The 27,838-nt window shown below is 41.9% G+C and overlaps 1 protein-coding gene across 2 annotated transcripts in view; it reads right to left on the bottom strand.

The window, feature by feature from the left end:
* The window catches only part of IDE (insulin degrading enzyme), a 113,867-nt gene extending 96,772 nt beyond the window's left edge, over window positions 1-17,095 (bottom strand). Inside the window, exon 1 of one of the 2 annotated variants that reach the window (XM_023546922.2) lies at window positions 16,940-17,095. In XM_023546922.2, coding sequence (XP_023402690.1) covers window positions 16,940-17,037 — 98 coding nt within the window. In that variant the 5' untranslated portion in view covers window positions 17,038-17,095. The remainder of the gene's footprint in view (window positions 1-16,939) is intronic. The other variant, XM_003409234.4, reaches the window with a different exon arrangement.
* Between the last annotated feature and the right edge of the window lie 10,743 nt (window positions 17,096-27,838).

The raw sequence follows: 27,838 nt of genomic DNA, 5'->3' as shown, positions 1-27,838 counted from the left end.
CAATGTGCATCCAAACATTATTATTATTACTGTATTATTCTGTAAAAGCTGTTTTAGTGTATCTGGAAGTGTTTCTTTAATGTTTCTTATGCACAGAAATGTACACTGTATATTATACACCAAAGCAAACATTTGGCCAACTGACCTTAGATGAGAACTGTACCACCTGTTCTGACTTACATACAAATTCGACTTAAAGACAGACTTAGGAACAGAAATCGTTCGTTCTGCTTGTACTACAAAACATATCCGGGGACTGCTTGTACTACAAAACATATCTGCAATCCACATCCCCAACCTACCAGCCCACAGCCACCTGCTTTATAGTCGGCCTTCTAAAATAAAAACAACACAAAGTGAGGAGGTAGGGGCATTTTTTAGCACAAAGAAAGTAAAGGAATTGTGTGCCAGTAGAAGCTAATGTTGTTTAGAAATCAAACCTTCTTAGAACTAAGGGACCTTTGAAGCTACTTAGTCCAATCGCTAGTAAAAAAGAGGCCCATGCAAAGTAACCTGCTCAAGATCACAAAACCAACCCACCTAGATAGGGCTATAACTCAGGTCTCCTGACGACTACTATACAGAGTGGCTATTACACTACATCACACTGGCTCCCAGAGGGATGGAACTGTAGAGAGAATAAGACATTAGTAATGTCCCTGGAAAGGATCCAGATAAGTCTGGAGTACAAACACAGAACCAGGAGTCAAGCTCACTGGTATCTTCCTAGAGCAGACTCTGTGCTCAAGAATATTTTACCCTAGACTAAGTGGTGCCTGTTACTCCCAGCCCCTTCAGATACTGGCCAAAGATTTGTACATGGTGACCTCTACTGGTCATCAGCAGGGCACATAGAAACCACGGAGGCGACCAAGGGGAGAAAAGAAGGCAGAGATTCAGTTCAGGAAGGAACTCCCACTAACCCAAAGAAGGAAAATAAGAGTGCTGACTAATATTTGTTTTCATTTTTTTCTTGATTGAAAAACAAAGTTTCAAATGTACTTGCTCCATAAAAACAGAAGCAAATCTTTAACCTCAATTAAAAACAAAGGGAAGAGAAGTCATATGTCTTTGTCAAAGTCCTGCAAAGGGTCTGTCTATCTGCAAGTTTGTTGCCTTTAACCACCTAATAATCTATAATTCCCAAATACCTAGAATTAATTCTCATGTACCTAGAATCCTAGAATTTTAGAGCTGGATGGAAGAACAGTCAAAGCCTTCCTCAGGTCATCTCTCTAAATTTTGCGGACGTATTCTACACGTGTATTGATTCACAGTCACAGAACTGAGCAACAAAGACTAAAACCCAGATCTACACTTTTCTGCCTAGGAAATCATTAAAAAGTTATCTCCCAAGTGCCCTTTCTCAAGAAGCTACCGGAAGATGTGTTCCAAGTATACCACATACCTCTTCAATGAAGGAACCGAGGAGGAACAAAATGCGAGACCTAGGAAACAAATCCTTAACAAAAGGGAAACTATAGGCAACTACTTTGCTGCATGCCTGTATAACTAGTCCAGACTGCAGAAGAAGGGAAGAAGCCTCCAGAAGGAAAGTCTCCAAAGGGAAAAAGTGGAACCAACAGATCATTTGATAGGTTTGATCATGTGGTAAGTTGTTTTAATGGCTATAAAAATGGCTTGGGGACAGTGTCTAACCTCCTCCAGCCCTACAAGGTAGAAGGAGAACCAAGATCAACAGCACAAGGCTGACTCCCATGAGGTGGAGGCCAGACAAGACTCCTCTCTCTGCCATCTTTATAAATTCTGACACAAACTGTCTCTCACACAGTACTCTGCTTCTCTGCTGAGTTCAAAAATTCACTACAATGGCCACAAAGAACTCAAAGGCCATAATCACAATTATGGGTTTTATTATAAGGGAAATAACAGTTACAATACAGGCTCAGGTACACTGAGGATACAGTTCTTTCATCAGGACAGCCTCTTCCTGGCCTTCAGCTTCTGCCTAAAGGAACTCAGCTCTCTCTGGGGTGGTCAGAAAGTCCACCCCACCATCTCCTACTGCCAGGCCTCTCATTCCCTGGTGGCGGGCTCCTCTTCTCGGCTCTGGAATTGGCTCTCTTTTAGGGCAAAACTGACCAATCCCCTTGGTAGGTCACAATTACCCTATCACATAATCACTCGGGTGGGAGTTATAAGACCCACACACGAAAGTAATTAATCGCACTGCAATGGCTGTAGGAACTTGTAGAAAGAATTAGAAATAAGCAAATAGAAAATTAAGAAAATGACAAAACAAGGCAAAAAAAATGAACATGAAAGATCTATAATCAGAGTATACTACTTGGCTCAGCAATAAACAACACTGATAGTCATAAAAATGTAAACATTGAATACTGCTACCCAAAATCTTTAATATATTTTGGTAAGATGTGGCAAGAGGTAAAGATAAGGAAAGAGAGTTAAATCTTTCCCTACCAAAAGAACAAATTAACAGATAATTTCTAAAATTAAGAAATAACAGAAAAGCATATTATTTGGAAATATGGAGATAAATTCCAAAAGAAACAACTGAAAGAGTTCACTGTAGTTGCCTCTAGCAAGCAGGGTGGGGAAGCGGGTAACAGCAGAGAGCTGCTGGTTTTTTGCTGTAAAACTTTTAGTACTATTTGACCCTTAAAACTCTGTATGTATTACTTTGATAAATATAAAAAATTAATTTAAAAAATCAGCCATATAAGTAGATTCATTTAAGTTTTCCGTCAATGGGCGGGATGTTTGATTTTTAATGTATTTGTGACATGTCCTGTGTTTTTCAAAAAATCATCAACCCAACTACTGAATTCAGAACATTATTTTTTCAGAAAGCCAATTTTCACCAGACTTGCACCATAAGCTATTTTCTTCTGAAGTAGGGGAAAAAAAGAAAAAACAACTGATGAATTCCAAGACCCATCATGCTAGTAACTGCATTGTTGATTATTTTTTTTAATTCAGTTACTATTACAAGAGAAGTTGGATCTTCTTTAGACAAAAAGTACCAAACTAGGCAGTATCATCTTCCTCATACACTAATATTTGTTGAGACTGTGTTGTCATACTATAAGGGAAACTAGAACTACTTAAAAAACTATTAAGAGCATCCCCCATGCGTCTGTCAGTTTGTTGTACTTTCGGGCTTGCATGTTGCTGTGATGCTGGAAGCTATGCCACCAGTATTCAGATACCAGCAGGGTCACCCATGTCAGACAGGTTTCGGCTGAGCTTCCAGACTAAGAAAGACTAGGAAGAAGGACCCGGCAGCCTAATTCTGAAAAGAATTAGCCAGTGAAAACCTTATGAATAGCAGCAGAACACTGCCTGATACAGTGCCAGAAGATGAGCCCCCCACGTCGGAAGGAACTCAAACGACGACTGGAGAAGAGCTGCCTCCTCAAAGTCGACCTTAATGACGTGGATGAAGTCAACCTTTCAGGACCTTCATTTGCTGATGTGGCATGACTCAAAATGAGAAGAAATAGCTGCAAACATCTATTAATAATCAGAACCTGGAATGTACAAAGTATGAATCTAGGAAAATTGGAAATGGTCAAAAATGAAATGGAACCCATAAACATGGCTTTCCCAGGCATTAGTGAGCTGAAATGGACTGGTATTGGCCATTTTGAATCAGACAATCATATGGTCTACTATACCGGGAATGACAACTTGAAGAGGAATGGTGTTGCATTCATTGTCAAAAAAGAAAATTTCAAGATCTATGCTGAAATACAATGCCGTCAGTGATAGGATAATATCCACATGCCTACAAGGAAGACCCGTTAATACAACTATTATTCAAATTTATGCACCAACCACTGAGGCTAAAGATGAAGAAATTGAAGATTTTACCAACTTCTGCCATCTGAAATTGGCACATGTAATCAGGATGCACTGCTAAATACTGGTGACTAGAATACAAAAGTTGGAAACAAAGAAGGATTGGCAACTGGAAAATATGGCCCTGGTAAAAGAAACGATGCTGGAGATCGCATGATAGAATTTTGCAAGACCAAAAACTTCTTCATCGCAAATACCTTTTTGCACCAACATAAACGGCAACTATACGCATGGACCTCACCAGATGGAACACACAGGAATCAAACTGACTACATCTGTGGAAAGAGATGATGGAAAAGCTCAATATCATTAGCCAGAACAAGGCCAGGGGCCAACTGGAACAGACCATCAATTGCTCATATGTAAGTTCAATCCAAAACTGAAGAAAATTAGAACAAGCCCACGAGAGCCAAAGTATGACCTTGAGTATATTCCACCTGAATTTAGAGATCGTCTCAAGAATAGATTTGGCACATTGAACACTAAGGACCAAACACCAGACGAGTTGTGGAATGACATCAAGGACATCATACATGAAGCAAGAGGTCATTAAAAATACAGGAAGGAAAGAAAAGACCTAAATGGATGTCAGAAGAGACTCTGAAACTTGCTCTTGTATGCCGAGCAGCTAAAGCGAAAGGAAGAAATGATAAAGTAAAAGCTGAACAGAAGATTTCAAAGGGTGGCTTAAGAAGACAAAATAAAGTATTATAATGACATGTCCAAAGAGCTGGAGATAGAAAACCAAAAGGGAAGAACATGCTCAACATTTCTCAAGCTGAAAGAACTGAAGAAAAAATTCAAGCCTCAAGTTGCAATAGTGAAGGATTCTATGGGGAAAATATTAAATGATGCAGGAAGCATCAAAAGAAGATGGAAGGAATACACAGAGTCATTATGCCAAAAAGAAGTGGTCGACATTCAACCTTTTCAAGATGTAGCATATGATCAGGATCCGCTGGTGCTGAAAGAAGAAGTCCGAGCTGCTCTGAAGGCACTGGTGAAAAACAAGTCTCCAGGAATTGACAGGATATCAATTGAGATGTTTCAAATAAAAGGATGCAGTGCTGGAAATGCTCCCATTTGTCTATGCCAAGCAATCTGGAAGACAGCTATGTGGCCAACCGACTGGAAGAGATCCATATTTATGCCTATTCCCAAGAAAGGTCATCTAACCAAAAGCGGAAATTATCAAACAATATTTTATCATTAACATCACACACAAGTAAAATTTTGCTGAACATCATTCAAAAGCAGCTGCAGCAGTATATTGACGGGAACTGCCAGAAATTCAGGCTGGTTTCAGAAGAGGACATGGAACCAAGGATATCATTGCTGATGTCAGATAGATCCTGGCTGAAAGCAGAGAATACCAGAAGGATGTTTACCTGTGTTTTACTGACGAAGCAAAGGCATTCGACTGTGTGGATCATAACAAATTATGGACAACACTAAGAAGAATGGGAATTCCAGAACAGTTAATTGTAATGCTCGTGAGGAACCTGTACACAGATCAAGAGGCAGTTGTTCAAACAGAACAAGGGGATACGCATGGTTTAAAGTCAGGAAGGTGTACATCAGGTTTGTATCCTTTCACCATACCTATTTAATCTGCATGTCAAGAAGCAGGACTATATGAAGAAGGGGGCATCAGGACTGGAGGAAGACTCATCAACAACCTACGTTATGCAGGTGACACAACCTTGATTGCTGAAAGTGAAGAGGACTTGAAGCACTTACTGATGAAGACCAAAGATCACAGCCTTCAGTATAGACAGCGCCTCAACAGATAGAAAAAAAAAATCCTTACAACTGGACCAATAAGCAACATCTTGATAAATGGAGAAAAGACTGAATTTGTCAAGGATTTCGTTTTACTTGGATCCACAATCAACACCCATAGAAGCAGCAGTCAAGAATTCAAAAGATGCATTGCACTGGGCAAATCGGCTGAAAAGGAACTGCACCTGACCCAAGCCATGGTATTCCCAATCACATCATATGCATGGGAAAGCTGGACAATGAATAAAGAAGGCTGAAGCATAACTGACGCCTCTGAATTGTGGTGTTGGTGAAAAACACTGAATATACCATGGACTGCTAAAAGAACCGAACGAATCTGTCTTGGAAGAACTACAACCAGAATGCTCCTTAGAAGCAAGGATGGCAAGACCGTGTCTTACATACTTTGGACACGTTGTCAGGAGTGATCAGTCCCTGCAGAAGGACGTCATGCTTGGCAAAGTACAGGGTCAGGTGAAAAGAGGAAGAAAAGACCCTCACTGAGATGGACTGACACAGAGGCTGCAACAATGGGCTCCAGCATAACAATGATTGTGGCCATGGCACAGGACTGGGCAGTGTTTCATTCTGTGGTACTCGGGGTCGCTATGAGTCAGAACCTACTCAACAGCACCTAATATATATCAACAACATTAAGAGTATCAACCAATTATAAATAGATATATATCGTATGTCAAAGAATATGCTTTATTATACATCACTTCATCCATAAAACAATGATGTAATATCTACTGCCAGAAATTAAATTACACTAGCATCAAGACTCTTAATTGATTACAAGAAACTGCCTATTCTCAGAACTGCAGTTCAGGAGAGAACAAGGAAAAATTATTTTATAGGCTCTAACAGAGATCAGAGATTTTAAAAACTTAGGGTTTCAGATTCATGGAAGTAGTGGGAACTTTAAGGATGATCTGATCCAACACCTAGAACCACACAGCCAGCTAATGGCAAAACCAAGACTAGAATCCAGTTGAACTGAGTCTTCACATAGAGCTCTTTCCCACCACATTGTCTTATCCCTTTTCAACACAACTTAGTTCCTGTGAACAACTCAAAGCTGCGAGAAACCTTGCGGATACGTTCTAACCTCCAATTTCTGTATAACGAGAAAAATACACACAAATATTAATTACTGGCTATACTGATATTTAGAGCACAGAAATGGGAAATTGTGAACAAAAATTGTTTATTGGACTAGGGCTCCCATCTTCCAAGAGCTGCCAATGTCCTTGGACAAAATCATTCACAAAATAGTCCTTGAATTCCTAGGTGCCAGGCACTGTGCTAGGTGCTAGGGATAGCATTATAGAAGACCCTTTCTCCTTAAGAGCTCTTGCCCCCAAATGTAACTCCACACATCTTAAAATAAAGTAGCCTGGTACTCTGCTCCACTCTTTCTAGGCTCTGTCTTAGGTATTGTTCTCCTCCACTGCTTGTTCCTTTCATTCACCTATACCAGCTCCCTCCTCATCTCCTATGCCTTTGCTCGGGCCTGCTCTATCCTCCCAGCTACCACCTAATTTCTTAAATTCAATGTCTCATTTTTTCAAAATCATTCTGTAGGGCCCCATGAAATCTGGCTTCTGTTTCCTTCCCCTTTATTTGCAGATTATCAATGAAATGGTCTCTAGTCTTTTCCTAAATCCCGGTTCTCCTCAAAACCTCTCTGGCTAGACACTTGTGACCAATCTCCTTTTGATATCATCTTCTGCTTCTCTAACACCCAAACTCTCTGATTCCGTTTCCACCTTATCACTAAATGTCAGCATTCCTGAGACTTTAACTTAGGTCCTCTGCTTCTCTACACAGGTATTTCCCAAATACCAATTCATGTCTATATGTCTTCAATCTCCATCTCTACAACTCTACATTCTACAATCGGTTCTCAGATCTATAGAAGATCAGCTTGGACCTCCTTACCAAGTTTCACTCATACTTCAAATGCTTTCTGTAAATCTCCCCTTGGGTATTGTGATGGTTAAGATTGTGTGTCAACTTGGCTGGGCCATGATTCTCAGTGTTTTGGCAGTTGTATAATGTTGTGATCACTTTCCTGTCGAAACGTGATATGTGATCACCCCCATGATGGAATCTGCTGAGTGGTACCAGTGGGAGCGAGGCCTGTGGCAGCTCACTGCCCGCTAAGTCTTCATCTCTCCGCCTTCTGCTGCCTACTTCCTTCCTGTTCGCCTTGCAAAGTGTGTTGGCTTGTTCTGGATCCAGCAGTGGTCTCTTGTCTGACCTCTGGTTCTTGGGACTTGAGCTAGCAGCTTACCTGTCCATCTTAGGATTCGTCAATCTTTACGGCCTGCAAGCAGAAGTCCTGTTCCCCAGCCTGCCTATCTTGGGTTTGCCAGCCCCTGCGGCTATGACTCGGGAGAAACCTTGCAGTCTTGCCTGCCGAGCTTGGGGATTCCTCAACCCTCACGGCCTGTGAGCGAGAGCCTGTTCTCCGACCTACTCATCTTGGGTTCACCAGCTTCTGCGGCTCCGTGAATTAGGAAAGGCCTCTATCCTAATCAGGACTTGGGACGTTCCAACCCCTACAATGCGTGAGCTATTTCCTTGATACAAATCTCTATATTTATATGCTTTACTGGTTTTGCTTCTCTAGAGAACCCGGCCTAAGACAGATATGCAACAATCACTTTAGACTCAATATCACCAACTCATCATCTGCAATAACTAAAAACCAAACCCACTGTTGTCAAGTTGATTCCAACTCATGGTGACCCTGTAGGACAGAGGAGAACCGCCCCCGTAGGGTTTCCAAGGCTATAAATCTTTACAGAACCACACTGCCACATTTTTCTCACATGGAGCGGCTGGTGGGTTTGAACAGCGGACCTTTTGGTTAGCAGTCAAGTGCTGAACCACTGTGCCACTAAGGTTCCCTCTATCTACTACCTTTCAAAACCATCACCCTGTTCTGACTTCCCTCCAGAGAAACTACCTCTAGAGAGGTAGAGACTCGAGTGAGCCTACCTAAATTCATCAGTGGCTAATCCACTTACTAGCTGTGTATCGCTGTGCAAGTTAACCTCTTTGAGTCTCAATCACCTTATCTGTAAATAGAAGATAATAACAGTATAGCTATTACAGAATTATTGTGAGCATTAAATAAGTTAACATATGGAAAGCTCCTAAAGCAATGCCTGACACATAAAAAGCATTCTATAAATATTAGCTACTAAACGTTTTATAAGGAGCCCTGGTGGCGCAAGGATTAAGCATTCAGCTGCTAAGTGAAAGGCCAGAGGTTTGAGCCCACCAGTGCATTCACAGAAGAAAAGACCTGGTAATCTGCGTTCATAAAGATTACAGCCTAGGAAACCCTATGGGGCAGTTCTACTCCTTCCTATAGGGTCGCTATGAGTTGGAACCCGCTCGATGGCACGTAACAACAATCACAACAAAACGTTTTATGGTTGGCATTTCATCAACAGCAAGAACCTCTCAGCTGAATCTACTTAGTCTCCACTGCAAGTCAGTCCTGACCTAGGCTCTGGATCATTCCTATCTTTAAGCAGAGAAATTTTAGTATTAACTCAGGACTCATCAACCTCGTTCTTGTTGTTAGGTACCACTGAGTCAGTTCCAACCCATAGTGACTCTATGTACCACTGGACAAAACACAGGCTGTCCCTGCACCATCCTCACAATCAATGCTATGTTTGAACACATTGTTGCAGCCACTGTGTCAATTCATCTCATTGAGGGTCTTCCTCTTTTTCTCTGACCCTCTATTTTACTAAGCATGATGTCCTTCTCCAGAGACTAGTCTCTCCTGATAACCTGTCCAAAGTACGTGAGATGCAACTTGACCAGGGCAGTCTTAGAAGCTTCACAGACACATTCAAATGCCCTAAGAGACCAAGCTACTGGGCTGAGGGCTGGGGATCATGGTCTCAGGGGACATCTAGCTCAACTGGCATAACATAGTCTATAAAGTTCTGCAATTGGGAGTAGGTAGCAAGGTGTATATAAGTTTTTGTGTGAGAGACTGACTTGATTTGTAAACTTTCACTTAAAGCACAATAAAAATTAAAAAAAAAGAAAATGTGTTGTATCCAACTGTGGAGAGCAGCAACTGGGGTCTTAAAAGCCTACAAACAGCCATTTAAGATACATCTACTGATCCTATGCTGGCTAGAACAAAGGAGAATGAAAACTAAAGACACAAGAGAAAGATCAGTTCAAAGGACTAAAGGACCACAACTACCTATAACTTTCACCAAACAGCCCAGAACAACTAGATGGTGCCTGGTTACCACCACCAACTGCTCTGGCAGGGATCACAATAGAGGGTCCTGGATACAGCGCAAGAAAAAGGTATAACAAAATTTGAATTCACACACAAAAAAAGGAAACCCAGGCTTGCTGGTCTGACAAAGACTGCAGAAACTCCAAAAATATGGCCCCACATATACTTTTAACTCAGTACTGAAGTCACTCCTAAGGCTTATCCTTCAGCAAAAGATGAGACAGGTCTATAGGGCCAACAATAACACACATGAGCGTCATGCTTCATATAGATCAATAATGTATGTAAGACTAACGGGCATACCAGCCCAAAAGTAAAGACAAGAAGGCAGGTAGGGGCAGGGAAACTGTACAAATGTACAACTGTACAAACTGTACAAACAGGGAACCTGACTGAGGTATAGAAGAGGAGAGTGTTGACAGATCACAGGGTTGGCAACCAATGTCACAAAACAATTTGTGTATCAACTGTTTAATGAGAAAATAATTTGCTATGTAAACTTTCACATAAATCACACAAACACAAAAGAATACTTGAAATGAAGTCTCACCATCCTCACTTCTAAGGAACATTCTGGCTGTACTTCTTCCAAGACAGACCTGTTTGTTCCTCTGGCAGTTCACAGTATATTCAATATTCTTCGCCAAAGGCATCAATTCTTCTTCAGTCTTCTTTATTCATTGTCCAGTTTACGCATATATTCCAGGTGATTGAAAGTAGCATGGCTTGGGTCAGGTGCACCTTAGTCCTCAAAGTAGCATCAACCTAGTTCAGATCTTTTAACTCAACTCATTCCCAGAGCTACCAATCTACAAACTGGATCATTGTTTTAGTTCCCTTCCTGGGTGCTTAAGGACTGCTCAGTCTTGTCCACTGCCTTGAGGGGCCCCAAGTCATCCAACTCCCTAATGGTTAACAGCCATCTCTGAAGTGCCTACAAGATTGGGCCACTGTGTCCCACTGCTGCACCCCACCTACCTGTTGTCTCTTTACAAGCCTTTCGAACACAGCCACTGCAGGGCAGCACTGACATGTCACCTGGCGAACTTCCCAATGCCTGTAGCTAAATCTCCCAAGAGTCCTTCCTACTCTGGTAGGAGGAGCAGGTTTTGGGAGAGAAAATCTGGAGATAACTTTTGGACATGATAGTTTAAGATGTCTATTGGACATCCAAGAGAAAATACTGGATAAGCAGTTTATTACCTATATCTGAAATTCAGGGGAGAGGCTGGCTAGAGATATACACTTCAGAGACCTCAAAATATAGATCAGGTCTGTCTGGTAGAACTTCTGTGGTGGTGGAAATATCCTGTATCTGTACTGCTGAATATGGCAGCCACTAGGCCCATGTGACTTGAAATGTGGCAAAGGAAACTGAGGAACTGAATTGTTCATTTTATTTAATTTTAATTAATTTAAATTTAAATAGGTACATGTGACTAAAAAAAAAGAAAAAACCCATCAACGTTGAGTAGATTCCCACTCACAGCAACTCTATAGGACAGAGTAGAGCTGTCAATAGGGTTTCCAAGGAGCAGATGATGGGTGTGAACTACTGACCTTTTGATTTGCAGCCCTGAATTGTTCATTTTATTTCATTTTAATTAATCAAAATAGTGACTGCCATATTGGACAATGCATATATAGACAATATTTAAAGCAATGTGACTGCATGAGAACCGTAAATGAGTATAGATGGAAAAGAGATCAAAGATTGGGCACTGGGGAATGCCAACAACATCTGTTATTTGCAGTAGAATAAAAATGGAAACAACCCAAATCTCCTTCAACAATAGAAAAGAAAAATGAATAGTGGCATATTCACATAAGACTGTCATTTAGCAGTAAACTCATACATCTATATAGAAGAGCCACAAAAAAAATGTTAAAACAAAACAAAAATAATTTCTATGAAGGTCAAAAGCAGAGAAACTAAACAATATACAGTTTTAAGATTATATTCAGATGTGATAAGGCTATAAAGAAAATCAAGGGACTTATGCAAATACATGCTAATGTTATCTTTGGAGGAAAGGGAGAAGGTTACAATTGGGGAGGTGAGCACACTACCTGTTGCCTTCCAGTCAATTCTGACTCATAGTAACTCTCGACAGGACAGATTAGAACTGCCCCACAGGGTTTCCAAGCAGTGGCTGGTGGATTTGAACTGCCAACCTTTTGGTTAACAGCCAAGCTCTCAACCACTGCGCCACCAGGGCTCCTTGCCCATGATTACACCATGCATAATCCCTCCGCTTCAGTGAGGGCTTAAAAATTATTGGAAATGTTTTATTTCCTAAACTAGGTGGTGGGTACACAGGTGTTCAGTTTGTTAGTCTCCTGTATCATATAAACTCTAACATGTATAATGTTTCATAACTAAAAAGAGTAAAAAAATAAGAGGCAGTATATGGTTAAACACCAAAAAGATGCTGAACACTTTAAATTATTAGTTCAGAAAAGGGAAAGATAACTGTATGACTTGTATGAGGTCTAAAAAGAAGGTAGGATTTAGTCATGTAAAGAAAAGAGGGAAGGGCATTCCAGAATTGGGAATAAATAGGCTATGTACAGAAAGTAGCAAATTGATGAGACTGACTGGAGAAGAGAAAAGTTAGGCTAGGGTCAGCCTACAGGATGCTTAAATGCCAGGTTGAGAAGTTTGAACTTGATTCTGGAATAGTGTAGAACCATTGGTAATGTCTAAGTAAGACAATGGCATGGTCAAAGTGAAAAGTAGTAGGGTTAATCAGACAGTGGTGCTCAGGATCAACTGTTTTTTTTTTTTTTTTAATCAGACAGTGGTGCTCAGGATCTACTGGTAGGGAGATAAACCCGTTGCTGATTCTGACTCACTGCGACCCTACAGGACAGAGCAGAACTGCCCCATAGGGTTTCCAAGGAGCACATGGTGGATTCGAACCACCAACCTTTTGGTTAGCAGCTGAGCTCTTAGCCACTGTGCCACTATGGCTCTGGGAGGGAGATGGGAGGCCAGAAAAATCAGTTAGAAAACTTGTAGATGTGAGATGTCAGTAAAGATGATCACGACCTGAATTACAATGGTGATGAAGGTCAAGATTACTTCAAGAAAACTTAGGATGAAAGACTCAAGAGGACTTGGTGACTAACTGGGAAAACGTAGTGAGGGAAACAGAAAAAGATTCAAAGACTACTCTAATTTTCAAGCTAAACTGAAAAAATTATAACAACATATGCAAAACTAGGGAAAGCAGAGAAAACTGGTTTTGAAGGAAGACCATTAATTCATTAATCTGTTCATTCATTTACTTATGCAATAAATATGTTTTGAGCAACTACTATGTGCCAGGCAGAATGTGAAACCTTAACCTCAGGGGGCAGCTTGTGATTGCCATTTTCAAAAGAAGCATGCATATTTCTGTGATAAAAATACAGAATTGCTTTTCAAAATAAATTGAAAGAAACAATAGAACACAAAAGTGGAAAAGTTTAGTAAAAGGTCTGAAGTAAAGAAATGGAATGATTCACTATTTGACTGAAAACTCCTTGAGGGCAGAGTTTATGGGCTATCTTTTCATCCCCCACAGTGCTGGGCACAGGTAGTGCTCACTATAGAGTTGGCATTCAAATAATGGCTGAATGAACAGAGAAGAGTGAGGGCAAACTGACGGTAAGCCGAGTGGGAAGTCCCTAACTGAGCCTCCACAGCCCAAAAGACCTAGAGAATCTATCCCTATGGAGGAAGAGTGCTCTAGCCTTGTCATCTAGCTGAAGGGTAGGTTGATCTTCCGGGTACATGCTTAAAAAAAAAAAGAACCATTGCCATCAAGTCAATTTTGACTCATAGTGGCCCTACGCGACAGAGGAGAACTGCCCCATAGGGTTTGCAAGGAACAGCTGGTAGATTCAAACTGCTGAACTTTTGGTTAGCAGCCACGCTCTTAACCACTGTGCCACCAGGGCTCTGGTATATGTTTAACCCACTGCTGTCAAGTCAATTCTGACTCATAGTGACCCTACAGGACAGAGAAGAATGGCCCCATAGAGTTTCCAAGGAGTGCCTGGTGGATTTGAACTGCTGACCTTTTGGTAAGCAGCTGTAGCTCTTAACTACTATGCCACCAGGGCTTCCTGGTGTATGTTTAGGAGATCTAATGAAAAACAGAAAGAAAACCAATTCTTATGAATACATACACTGAACTTCTACTCACCTTGCCAGTCTCTAACTTACAAGGCAGATAGGCAGAATGTAAGTTTCTAGTGTGTGTGGATTGGGCTAAGGATAATTAAAGATACTCAGGGGTATCCTGTCATTTTAGACTATTAAACAGCATTTTTTTCTGGTTTAAAGTAGTTTAAAAGCCTAAATTTTAATAGTTCAACCTTGCATACCACTGTTTCTAAACCTTTGGAATAGGGAAATCAAAGTAGGGCTGCCTGCAAAGTGAGATGACTGATGCCCAGGTGTCTCAGAGGTTGCCAGGGACTGGGCTATTACTTTCAGGTTCCCCAATAATTCAGACAATTCCGCACAGATCTAACTTATGCAATATCGCTGAAGAGAGGGCAATGAGGCTACTTCTTAAATTAATTGAATGCTTTAAGACCATACCATCTCTTTCTCAGGAGGCTAGACCAGGAAATGAACGCTCAAATGCTAGCAGAGGTAGGATAACAGTTAAGAGCTTGGGCTCTGGTGCCAGACAAACATGGGTTAAATCCCAACCCTTTAAGATCTGTGTGGCTCTCTCTGTTAACACATTCTTCCTACTATGTACAGTAGGATTGATTACTTTCCTTAAGATTTGAACACATAGGAGCTACAGATGTTAGTACTTTCCTTCCTAAAACTACACCCCAATCCCTTTGATTGGACTTCTATTTTCCTTAATAGTCTCAACCCAAAAAACCAAACCCACTGTCACCCAGTCGAGTGGATTTCGGCTCATAGCAACGCTACAGGACAGAGTAGAACTGTCCCATAGGGGTTCCAAGGAGCTTCTGGTGGATTCAAACTGCCAACGTTTTTAGATAGCAGCAGTACCTCTTAACCACTGTGCCACCAGATCTCCTTAAAAGCCTCAGCCGTCCATCTTTAGGGTAGAGCTTTCTAGACGGTTGATCTCATTCATCATGCTTTCAATCTCCTTCTTTGAGTTTCCCTCTCTGAGAACAATCTTACCTTGAAGTTCTGGCTGGTCAATCTATGCCCTGGACTTCATCACTAAAAACGAGGAACAGTGGAAGAAAACTACAGAAAAAATCAAATTATAACCAGAACATACAAAATATTGGTTGTACAAAACTGTTAAAGTTGTTTTTTTTTTTTTTTAATCACAAATTCTGTGGCTGGAGACAATATGGAGTTAAAGCCAAGGCTATTACAGATGAGTTAAGGGCCAAAGTGTTCTGACCCAAAAGTGAGCAGTAGGAGGTACCCTATGCTCACCACTCCCACTTCTCTAACTTCTGGGATCTTTATGCCTGTTGTAGCGAGTTTTGCAGGGTAGTAAGAAATAGAGGCCAGGAAACAAGTTCCACAGATTCTTCATTCGCATCAGCCCTTTAGTACCACCACTACCATTATGGTTCAGACATTTAAGACTAAATCCCAACCAGTTTCTCAGCCTCAGGTCTTTCTCTGCTCCCTTATGTCCTGCACACAATCACTAAACTAATTTCCTAAACTACCAATTTCATCAGATCACTCCCCAGTTCAAAAACTTATTTATGGCTTCCTACTGGAAAAGGTCCAAACTAAAATTCAAGACCCAGGCTAGCAATATCTTACTCTTATAGTCAGGACTTGTTTCCTCCTAATTCCCCCAGGGAAACTCTAAGGATCCAGCTAAACTATAAAACGAACTACCTGCACACCTCAGCTAGATATAGCCCATCCCCACCCCTCTGCCTTTCCTTCAAAGGCTAAGCCACCCTCCTCCCCTATCACTGTGCTCCTAAGGCACACACTGCCAGTTCGGTCCATCTTCTGACCCTGGTCAAACACACCTTTATAAGCTGGCATTTCAATCCGCTCCAACTAACTCAAAGTTCCTTGGAAGCCAGACAACATACTTAGACAGACGGTCTATCACAGAGCCCTAAACTTAGTGGGTCCTAGATATCAGTGAGTAAAACTTGAAGGAGCGGTTCAAATAATGTGTATAAGACAACACTGCCCATCTTTGCCAATTCTTCTCTATTCACAGTAAAGTGTATTAAGCGTTCACTACAAGACTGAAATTTCTTAGTATACACCGAGCAGCGGTAAAGTGGAGAGCGCACGTCGCTAGATGGCAAAAAAAAAAAAAGCCTGTTCTGATCTTGGTTTTGCCACAATCTTTACAACTGTGGGGGAAATCACAAAAATCTCTCTGGGCCTCAGTTGTCTCGGCTGTGAAACAAGGGAGCTGCTGTGGAGGATCCCACGGTCTCTTTGGGCTCCCAAATTCGCCCCCCACCCCCCGGCAGGAAACTCAACACTCTTCGACTCAACTAAGGCTGGGGCAGACAAACTTTTACAGTTTCCCACGCGGGCATTTCCAAAGACCACTGGAAACTCAATCCCCATCTGAAAAAGCAGGGCTGAGAGGGAGGTGAGAACTGGTTTCCCTGGACCCTCTGGATCCCTTTAACCCGCGCGCGGCAAAGGACAGTCTGCCTAGGGCTCCCGGCCCCTCACAGGCAGACTCCCTAGAGTGGCGCGGCGCGACTCCCGGGAGGGGCCGGGGTGACTCAGTCCGCGCCCCACGCACCCCCCCACTTGTGACACATGCCCCGTGCCCCTGGGTCACGACCCCCGTCCGCCCTCACCGACCCGAGGGGCACCCATCTCCCCTGGCCAAGACTCGCTGCCGCCTGGCAAGCTGCCCTTCCGGGCCCTGTGACGGCCTCGGCGCGGCCGACCGGGCCCCAGGCTGGCGGGACGGGCGGTGTGAGGGGCGGCGGCGGCTGCTTTAAGTGCTGAATCACCACTTTGCAACCAGAGCTCTACACCACCGTGACCTGGGGGCCCTGAGGGCCCGGGCGCAGCGCTCCGCTTACCTACAGAGGCGCTCCGGGAGCGGCAGGTGGGCCCTGAGGACAGAGCGGAAGGTCCTGGGCAGTGGAGTGTGCAGCAGCCACGCTAGGCAGTACCGCATAGCCCAGCGCAGCCTCCGGGATCACCGCGAACGCTTCCTTCTTGCGCCGGGAGCCGGCCCTGCGCACTGCGCATGCTCAGTCCGCCACGCCGCGCCGCCTCCCCGGATTCGCCGAGCGCAGCTGCTGCTCCGGGTTTTGTCTCCAGCCGGACAAGGCCAGGACGGCGGGCGGCCAGGTCTGATCTGAGCTACTAGGGGTCGGGATGGGATCCGGCTGGGGAGGTTCAGGAGCCCAGCCATGAGGCTTTCAGGGGCGGAGAGGATACCAGCTGGATCACGTGCGAGGGCTCACCCAGGAGCACGTGTGTATCTGGCTGTGTGGAGGTGGCTAATGAACACTGTGAAGGCACAAGGGGCCAAGTTTGCGGAGAGGCGCCCCCAGGGATGGGGGGGTCTCGGCTGTGCAGGTGTCGTACAAGGACCACCCACGCTGCAGCCACGCAGAAAACGAATGTGCGGCCCGCGGGCTCCCTCTAGAGCGCAGTGAGGACGTGGACGGCCAAGACACGGACCAGCTGGGGGCCGGAGAAGTCGGACCCGGAGGGGTCCAACTCCTCCGAAAGGGAGGCCAGGCCCTAGGAGGATTTTGCATCCTGGGAAAGCTAGCAGCACTGCAGAGGGGAAGGTGGAGATGGACAGACCTCAGCAAAATAAGGCTTTCATGGATTCTCACATCCTAAAAAGAAACTACGACTGGTAGTAGTGCTAGTACTACTACTACTGTCGATCTATTCAGCGTTTACTTTTTTAAGACAAGACTTTTCTCCCCGGTGGCTTTATAGTGCTTTGCATCCACGAACAATCTAGTAATTCTTGTGGATCAGACTTTCCATTACATTATTTTACGGAGGTCTTTAAGGAAGAGCGGAATTAGGGGTGGTGACTCCTCAGCTTAAGTACTTTTAGGTTTCTGGTGTGGCCGAGGACAGCCAAAAAAACGGTGCTCAGAATCATATTGTTGTCAAATGGGAATTATTCGGTTGTCATAGTTAGGTACCGTGGAGTCATTTCCGACTTGTAGCGACCTTATGTATAACAGAACAAAAGGTTGCCCAGTCTTGGGCCATCCTCACAATGGTTTTTGTTTGAGCCCATTGTTGCAGTCACTGTATCAACCCATCTCCATGAGGGACTCCCTCTTTTTTTGCTGACCCTCTGCTTTACCAAGCATGATGTCCTACTCCGGGCACTGATCCCTCCTGATACCATGTTCAAAGTAACCAGAAACGAAGTCACCATGCACGCTTCCAAGGAGCATTCTGGCTGTACTTCTTCCAGAACAGATTTGTTTGTTCTTCAGGCAGTCTGTAGTATATTCCGTATTCTTCACCTGACACCATAATTTAGTAGGGGACACCTTTAAAAAGGTGGATGCTTTATCAAAGAGGTATGTACCCTGGGGTCTTTTTACAATGAGGTTTCACCAAAAGGCAAACCTTTGGATAAAACATGAAGTCAAAAATGCTACAAGCCTTCTCAACACATAACCCAGGGATAGTACAACTGGACTAAACCAAAAGCAGAGAAGTTTCCTAAATATGACCAAAAGCTTAGAAGGCCAGAGTAGCAGGGACAGGGGTCTGAGGACCATGGTTTCAAGGGACATCTAGGTCAATTGGCATAACAAAATCGTATTGAGAAAACGGTCTGCATTCTGCTTTGATGAGAGGCATCTGGGATCTTAAACACTAGCAAGTGGCCATCTAAGATGCATAAATTGGTCTCAACCCACCTGGAGCAAAGGAGAATGAAGAACACCAAAGACACAAGGTAAATATGAGCCCAATAAACAGAAAAGGCCACATAAACCAGAGACTCCATCTGCCTGAGAACTGAAGAACTAGATGGCGCCCAGCTACTACTGACCACTGCTCTGACAGGGAACACAACAGAGAATCCCTGAGGGAGCAGGAGAACAGTAGAATGCAGATCTTAAATTCTTGTAAAAAGACCAGGCTTAATGGTCTAACTGAGACTAGAGGGACCCTGATAGTCATGGTACCTGGGCCCTTTGATAGCCCAAGAATGGAGCCGTTCCTGAAACCAACTCTACAGACAGGGATTGGCCTGGACTATAAGATAGACAATGATACTGGTGAGGAGTGAACTTTGTGGCTCAAGTAGACACATGAGACTATGTGGGTGATTCCTGGCTGGTGGCAAGATGAGAAGGAAGAGGGGGACAGGAGCTGGTTGAATGGACACAGGGAATACAGGGTGGAGAGGAGGAATGTGCCGTCTCATTAAGAGGAGAGCAGCTGGGAGTGCACGGTGCGGTGTGTCTGGTTTTTGTGTGAGCGACTGACTTGATGTGTAAACTTTCACCTAAAACACAATAAAAGATTTTAAAAAAACCAGAAAACTACAAGCCTTCTGGTGGTGTCTGCAAGTACATGGTTTTAAGAACTTTTGAGGTACACTCAATTCTAGACTGGCCAAGCATCTTGGAGCAGCTCCTCAGAGTTTATGCAGACTTTCTGAATATATTTATATTCATTTAATGGAATTTATAAATGATGTCAGGGGTAGATTCAGGTTTTGTAGGGCCTGAAACATATACAATTTGGGGGACCTCTTTAAGAAAGAAAATACAAATTATAAATACAAAATTAGGAATCAAGCTGAAATTAATATTTACAACAACAGAGTAAGTCACAACCGATTATTTGAGACTGGAAGATGTCAGGACATTTTCTTCTGAGATCTCTTTACACTGTTAATTTGAAATGCCTAAAAATAACTTCCAACAACCTGGCTTCCCTTCCAAGCCTCTCAGTAACTCCCAGCTGTGGTCTATTCAAATAAGGGGCCCTGAAGTTTTAAAGTTTAACTTGTTTCATAATAAATCCACCTCTGGTTGGAGTGGATGCTACTAGCATAACCCACTGCCCACTGCCGTCAAGTGGATTCTGACTCATAGTGACCCTATAGGACAGAGTAGAACTGCCCCACAGGGTTTCCAAGGAGCACCTGGTAGATTCGAATGGCTGTCCTATTGGATAGCAGCTGTAGCTCTTAACCACTACTTCGCCAGGGTTTCCTACGGGCATAAGAGAGGATAATATTAACAAAATCTCAGTAGGGAGATGGAAAGAAACTAATAATTTTGAGGATCTACTATGTGTCCAGCATTATATAAAGATCTGTTATTAATCTCATCAACCCTCCTGAAAAGGATATTTTCCACTTACCAGAGATGAAGCTGAGGCTTAGAGAGGTGAAGTAATTTGTCCAAAGTTGCACAAAAAGAGTAAAGCTTGAATTTGAACCCAGGATTATCTGATCCCAAAATCTGCCTTCTTACATTCATTCATTTACTGGCTTGATAAGTATTTACTGAGTGCCTTCTAGGTACCAAGTACTATTAAAGATGCTGGGGATATAAAAAAATATATGTATCTAATATATATAGCGGTGGATAAAAAAGACAAATTTCTGTTGTATGGAACTTAGCTCCTAACTGGGTAGGAGAAACAGACATTAATCAAGTAGATAAATGTGATGAAAAGTGCTCTGAAGAAAAATAAAAAACAGGATAAGGGAATAGGAAGTAATGGGGTCAGAAACAATTTTAAATGGGACGGTCAATGGAGGCCTCCCTGAGGAGGTAACATTTGAGCAGAGCCTAGAATGATGAGAACAAGTGGGCAATGTGAAGATCTGAGGTAAGAGCAAGTGAAAAAATGAGAAGGCCCTGAGATGTGTTTGAGGAGTAGCGGGAACAACACTAAGACTGGAGAAGAGCAAGTCAAGAGAATATAGTAAGGGATAGTAGGCAAAGGCCAAATCCCTGACTGCATTATAGAACTGAGAAAGGAGCTCGGGTTTTATTGGTATCTTATTCTCAATGTGGTTAAAAAAAAAAAAAAAACCCTGGAAGATTTTGAACAGGGAAGGGATTTAATTGGTTTTATGTCTTTGGAAGATCATTCTGGCTTCTATGTGGAAAATATTCTTTAAGGCAGTGGTCTTCATACTTTTTTACACCTTTCCTACATAAAATAACTTTGAAAAACTGTATTACCGTCATAGGTTTTTCATTACGAGGTTAGTTGCAAAAACTAATTTCTGGAATGTTGTAAATTTTGGCATTGTTAAGTAAAAACTGTTAGATCACTTTCAAAATTACATAATAGTCACCAGCTCAGAGGCAAGGACAAGAATGCAGGAGGAGACAGGGAAGCTGGTAACGTGGAACCCAAGGTCAGGAAGGAGAGAGTGTTGACATGTCGTGGGGTTGGCAACCAACGTCACAAAACAGTAAGTGCATTAATTGTTTAATGAGAAACTTGTTTGCTCTGTAAACCTTCATTTAAAGTACAATTTAAAAAACTTTTTTAAAATAAATAAATTACATAATAGTAATGAGATATCGTACCTACCACCTTCCTTTAAAAACAAACACACACACGAACAAGCTGTTTGCCAGTAGAAAATTTCACGTACTTATAAAATTTTCTTTTTAAATTCTGTACCCTGGTGACATAGTGGTTAACAGCTACAGCTGCTAACCAAAAGGTCAACAGTTGGAATCCACCAGGCACTCCTTGGAAACTCTATGGGGCAGTTCTACTCTGTCCTGTAGTGTTGCTGTGAGCGGGAATCGACAGCAACAGGTTTGATTTTGGTTTTTTTTTTTTCTTTCTTCTCTACCTTGAAGATATGTAAAGTTTAAAACACTAAGGCCCTGCATGTTAAAAATTGTACTGAATTGAATTGTCTCTATGGTTACAGTATATAAGTGATCATGACAACATAAATATATTTGTCAATTTTTGAATTATTAAACATCGAATGTAAGTTTTTATTGTAAATGTGTCTATTAATGAGATGGTTGGGGCTTTTTTTTTCCCTTAATTAGCTCATATATCTGTAGATGAATATTAGCTATTGCTAGATTGAGGCTGTTGTTGTTAGCTGTCATTGAGTCGATACTAACTCATAGCGGTGCTATGATATTGAGGCTAGGCTCAACGTATTTCTATTTGTTCTTTTTATAGATGTAAGTGCTAAGAGATTTAGTTCACATAAGTAGATGGGAATGGAAAGAGTACTATGATATAGATTGTTTTGGGCTCCTTCCACATTATATGCTAAAAAATTTTTTTTTACTGGTCTGTTGTTAGGTGCCATTGAGTTGGTTCCGAATCATAGCGACCCTATGCACAAAAGAACGAAACACTGCCCGGTCCTGCACCATCCTTAAAATCATTGTTATGCTTGAGGTCATTGCTGCAGCCACTGTGTCAATCCACCTTGTTGGGAGTCTTCCTCTTTTCTGGGACCCTGTACTCTGCCAAGCATGATGTCCTTCTCCAGGGACAGATCCCTCCTGACAACATGTCCAAAGTATGTAAGACACAGTCTCGCCATCCTTGCTTCTAAGGAGCATTCTGGTTGCACTTCCTCTAAGACAGATTTGTTCATTCTTTTGGCAGTCCATGGTACATTCAGTTTTCTTCGCCAACACCACAATTCAAAGGTGTCAATTCTTCTTCAGTCTTCTTTATTCATTGTCCAGCTTTCACATGCATATGATGCGATTGAAAATACCATGGCTTGGGTCAGGTGCACCTTAGTCTTCAAGGTGATGTCTTTGCTCTTCAACACTTCAAAGAGGTGCTTTGCAGCAGATTTACTCAATGCAATGCATCTTTTGATTCTTGACTGCTGCTTCCATGGCTGTTGATTGTGGATCCAAATAAAATGAAATCCTTGACAACTTCAATCTTTTCTCCGTTTATCGTGATGTTGCTTATTGGTCCAGTTGTGAGGATTTTTGTTTTTTTAAAAAAAAAAAAAAAAATTTTTTTTTTTTTTAATGTTGAGGTGCAATCCATACTGTGGTCTTTGATCTTATTAGTAAGTGCTTCAAGTCCTCTTCACTTTCAGCAAGCAAGGTTGTGTCATCTGCATAACGCAGGTTGTTAATGAGTCTTCCTCCAATCCTGATCCCCCATTCTCCTTCATATAGTCCAGCTTCTCCTATTATTTGCTCAGCATACAGATTGAATAGGTATGCTGAAAGAATACAACCCTGACGCACACCTTTCCTGACTTTAAAGCACTCAGTATCCCCTTGTTCTGTCGGAACAACTGCCTCTTGATCTATGTAAAAGTTCCTCATGAACACAATTAAGTGTTCTGGAATTCCCATTCTTCGCAATATTCTCCATAATTTGTTATGATCCACACAGTCAAATGCCTTTGCATAGTCAATAAAACACACGTAAACATCCTGCTGGTATTCTCTATACACATGTACTATACACATGGACCTCACCAGATGGAACACACAAATCAAATTGACTACATCTCTGGAAAGAGACGATGGAAAAGCTCAATATCATCAGTCAGAACAAGGCCAGGGGCCGACTGTGGAACAGACCATGAATTGCTCATATGCAAGTTCAAGCAGAAATGGAAGAAAATCAGAGCAAGTCCACGAGAACCAAAATATGACCTTGATTACATCGCACCTGAATTTAGTGACCATCTGAAGAATAGATTTGACACATTGAACACTAGTGACCAAAGACCAGACGATTTGTGGAATGACATCAAGGACATCATCCATGAAGAAAGCAAGAGGTCATTGAAAAGACAGGAAAGAAAGAAAAGACCAAGATGGATGTCAGAGGAAACTCTGAAATGTGCTCTCGAATGTCGAGCAGCTAAAGCAAAAGGAAGAATTGATGAAGTAAAAGAACTGAAAAGAAGATTTCAAAGGGCGTCTTGAGAAGACAAAGTAAAATATTATAATGGCATGTGCAGAGAGCTGGAGATGGAAAACCAAAGGGGAAGAACACACTCGGCGTTTCTCAAGCTGAAAGAACTGAAGAAAAAATTCAAGCCTCGAGTTGCAATAGTGAAGGATTCCACGGGGGAAAATGTTAAATGATGCAGGAAGCACCAAAAGAAGATGAAAGGAATACACAGAGTCATTATACCAAAAAGAATTAGTTGATGTTCAACCATTTCAAGAGATGGCATATGATCAGGAACCGATGGTACTGAAGGAAGAAGTCCAAGCTGCTCTGAAGGCATTGGCAAAAAACAAGGCTCCAGGAATGGATGGAATATCAATTAAGATGTTTCAACAAACAGATACAACACTGGAAGTGCTCACTTGTCTATGCCAAGAAATATGGAAGACATCTTCCTGGCCAACTGACTGGAAAAGATCCGTACTTATGCCTATTCCCAAGAAAGGTGATCCAGCTGAATGTGGAAATTATAGAACAATATCACTAATATCACACCCAACCAAAATTTTGCTGAAGATTGCTGAAAAACGGCTGCAGCAGTGTATTGACAGGGAACTGCCAGAAATTCAGGCTGGTTTCAGAAGAGGACGTGGAACCAGGGATATCATTGCGATGTCAGATGGATCCTGGCTGAAAGCAGAGAATACCAGAAGGATGTTTACCTGTGTTTTATTAACTATGCAAAGGCATTCGACTGTGTTTTACTGGTCTATATACTGACAATTGTATTAACTTCTTCAATTTTGTTGGAAACAATACATTGGAGTCCTCTGACTTATAAAAGGATTTGTTCCCAGTAATTATTTATTGTCTTAATGAGCAATAATATTTTACATTTCCCCTTTGTTTGGCATACAGAGGTTGTTACATTCTATGGTAGCAAACAAAAGTATGCCTGCCTGTCTTTTGTAAAGTGGAGGAAGGGCTTCTGTGGGGTTTGGAGGAAGCAGGCTTATTCCCATCCCAAGGATGAACACACACAGATGTTGATCTGAAAGTAGATACTTTTAAAACTCTCCAGACCAGGAATTTGGTTTGACTGCTGGGTAAACCAGTTAGAAGACCATTGCATTAGTCCAGGGGAGGGATGGTATTGACTTGAATTGGGTGGTGATCAATGGAAGTGGTGAGAAGTTGCAAATCTAGAATTTGGAGATAGGAAAAAGGCCAAAGCTGAGAGTATACATTTTGGATTCAATATCCAATAGATGGTATTTAAAGCCATGAAATTGAATGAGAAAACCTGGGGAGCGAGAGAAGAAACAAAGCCTGAGGACTAAGTCCTTGAAGTCCCCAATATTTTAGAGGTCCAGGAAAGAAGATTCAGCAAGAAGACTGAGAAACTGTGGCTAGTGAATTAAGAGGAAACCAGAAGCCAAGAAAAGAAAGTATTTCAAGGAGAGAGAGATTTACTATGTGAAATGCTATTGAGAGGTTAGAAAAATGGGAACTGAGGCTGACCACTCCTTTGGCAAGGAAACCATTGGTAACCTTGACAAGTACGTAGTTTTCAGCGGAGTGGTGGGGCTGAAAGCTTACTTGGCGTGAGTTGAGTAGAGAATGGTGAAGAAGTGGAGACAGCCCATTAAAGAGAGTCAGACATGTAATAGGCATTCAATAAATGTTAAATCCATTCTCTCCTCATGTTAGGTGGTTGTTGTTCTTAGGCACCTTTGAGTCGATTCCAACTCATAGTGACCCTGTGCACAAAAGAACGAAACACTGCCTGGTCCTGTACCATCCTTAAAACCACTGTCATGCTTGAGCTCATTCTTGCAGCCACTGTGTCAATTCACCTCACTGAGAGTCTTCCTCTTTTCTGCTGACCTTGTACTTTGTCAAGCACGATGTCCTTCTCCAGGGACTGATCCCTCCTGACAACATGTCCAAAGTATGTAAGACACAGTCTCGCCATCCTTGCTTCTAAAGAGCATTCTGGTTGCACTTTTTCCAAGACAGATTTGTTCATTCTTTTGGCAGTCCATGGTATATTCAATATTCTTTGCCAACACCACAATTCAAAGGTGTCAATTCTTCTTCAGTCTTCTTTATTCATTGTCCAGCTTTCACATGCATATGATGCGATTGAAAATACCATGGCTTGGGTCAGGTGCACCTTAGTCTTCAAGTGATGTCTTTGCTCTTCAACACTTCAAAGAGGTGCTTTGCAGCAGATTTACTCAATGCAATGCATCTTTTGATTCTTGACTGCTGCTTCCATGGCTGTTGATTGTGGATCCAAATAAAATGAAATCCTTGACAACTTCAATCTTTTCTCCATTTATTGTGATGTTGCTTATTGGTCCAGTTGTGAGGATTTTTGTTTTCTTTATGTTGAGGTGTAATCCATACTGAAGGCTGTGGTCTCTGATCTTCATTAGTAAGTGCTTCAAGTCCTGTTCACTATCAGCAAGCAAGGTTGTGTCATCTGCATAATGCAGGTTGTTAATGAGTCTTCCTCCAATCCTGATCTCCCATTCTCCTTCATATAGTCCAGCTTCTCCTATTATTTATTTGCTCAGCAAACAGATTGAATAGGTATACTGAAAAGATACAACCCTGACACACACCTTTCCTGACTTTAAAGCACTCAGTATCCCCTTGTTCTGTCGGAACAACTGCCTCTTGATCTATGTAAAGGTTCCTCATGAACACAATTAAGTGTTCTGAAATTCCCAGCCTTCACAATGTTATCCATAAGTTGTCATGATCCACACAGTCGAATGCCTTTGCATAGTCAATAACCTGCTATTCATAAGTTTTTCACTGGATAATGCTTTTCAGAAGTAGACCGTCACGTCCTTCTTCCTAGTCTGTATTAGTCTGGAAGCTCAGCTGAAACCTGTCCTCCATGCGTGACCCTGCTGGTATCTGAATACTGGTGGCATGGCTTCCAGCATCACAACAACACACAAGCCCCCACGGTATGACAAACTGACAGACACGTGGGGGTCTCTCCTCATAGAGATGAATAAAATGACAACATAATCAATTCAACGTTACTGCTTATTTGAGGGGTCACTAACAGATCTTTATAGATTTCCCAAACTGTTGATTATTTTCATTTCTTCATTTGAGTAAAATAAGTTTTGCAGTGTTTGCTCTCATTCCTAAAACAATTCATCACTGTTCAGAAACTATATTTGAAAACCAAAGTGTAATCTTTCTCACCCTCACACAATGAAGTATAAGGTGTGGAACCACTTAGACACCTAGTTTAGAAGCAGAAAACAGTAATGCCCTGAAGCCATTCCTTGTCCCAGATGGAAGCATCAGAAATGTATTCAAATATGAGTGTTCTAATATACCAGAAGCCAAAAATAAATTATGTTTTGGTTCATCTGTCTTATAGTTCCCTTCCATTAGCCCAAATAGAGTTCACCAAAGAGCTGAGTCAGGAGTTCCTAATGAATCGCAAAACAAAATCAAATAAAAAAAGGAAGCCCAGTGGCAGATTGGCACTTATTTCCTAATTGGTAGCATTCAGAAAAATGTCTTTAGCGCTAATCTAACCTATTGTCTTGTTGTATACAAGTTGGATTAGCCCTTAACCGATTGTTTTGTTTTTTACTCTAAATCAAAATAATGTAAGATCTAAATTCTGAATCCACTAGCTCAAAATTTTTGTGTTAATAACTAGAGAGAAAATATACGTAATTAATAATAAGCCAAAAATTAAAATTGATTCTTAATTATTCAACAAATGTTTACTAAGCATAAGTGCATAACCCTAGACTGTCACAAAGTTGAATAATGAAGCTTCTGCCCTCAAGTAGTTTTTGCCGTAGTGGAAGACAGTAACTCCTAAAGGAAAGGGGCATTCCCAATGTCTGTGTAGCTTCCACCGTCCCCAAAGCATGCAGCATATGCTCAAAAAATACTTTATTAAGGAAACGATTAAATTGGACACTTGGTGTAGTGTAAGATAAAATTCTACTCTATCATGCTCCAGCCCCAACCCACCTATATTAGTTTCCTGTGATAGCTGTAACAAATTACCACAAACTTGGTGGCTTAAAACAAGAGAAATATGT

The sequence above is a fragment of the Loxodonta africana genome, chromosome 16 (assembly GCF_030014295.1).
Source record: "Loxodonta africana isolate mLoxAfr1 chromosome 16, mLoxAfr1.hap2, whole genome shotgun sequence".
Lineage (NCBI taxonomy): Eukaryota > Metazoa > Chordata > Mammalia > Proboscidea > Elephantidae > Loxodonta > Loxodonta africana.
This window is presented reverse-complemented; position numbering and strand designations above follow the sequence as displayed.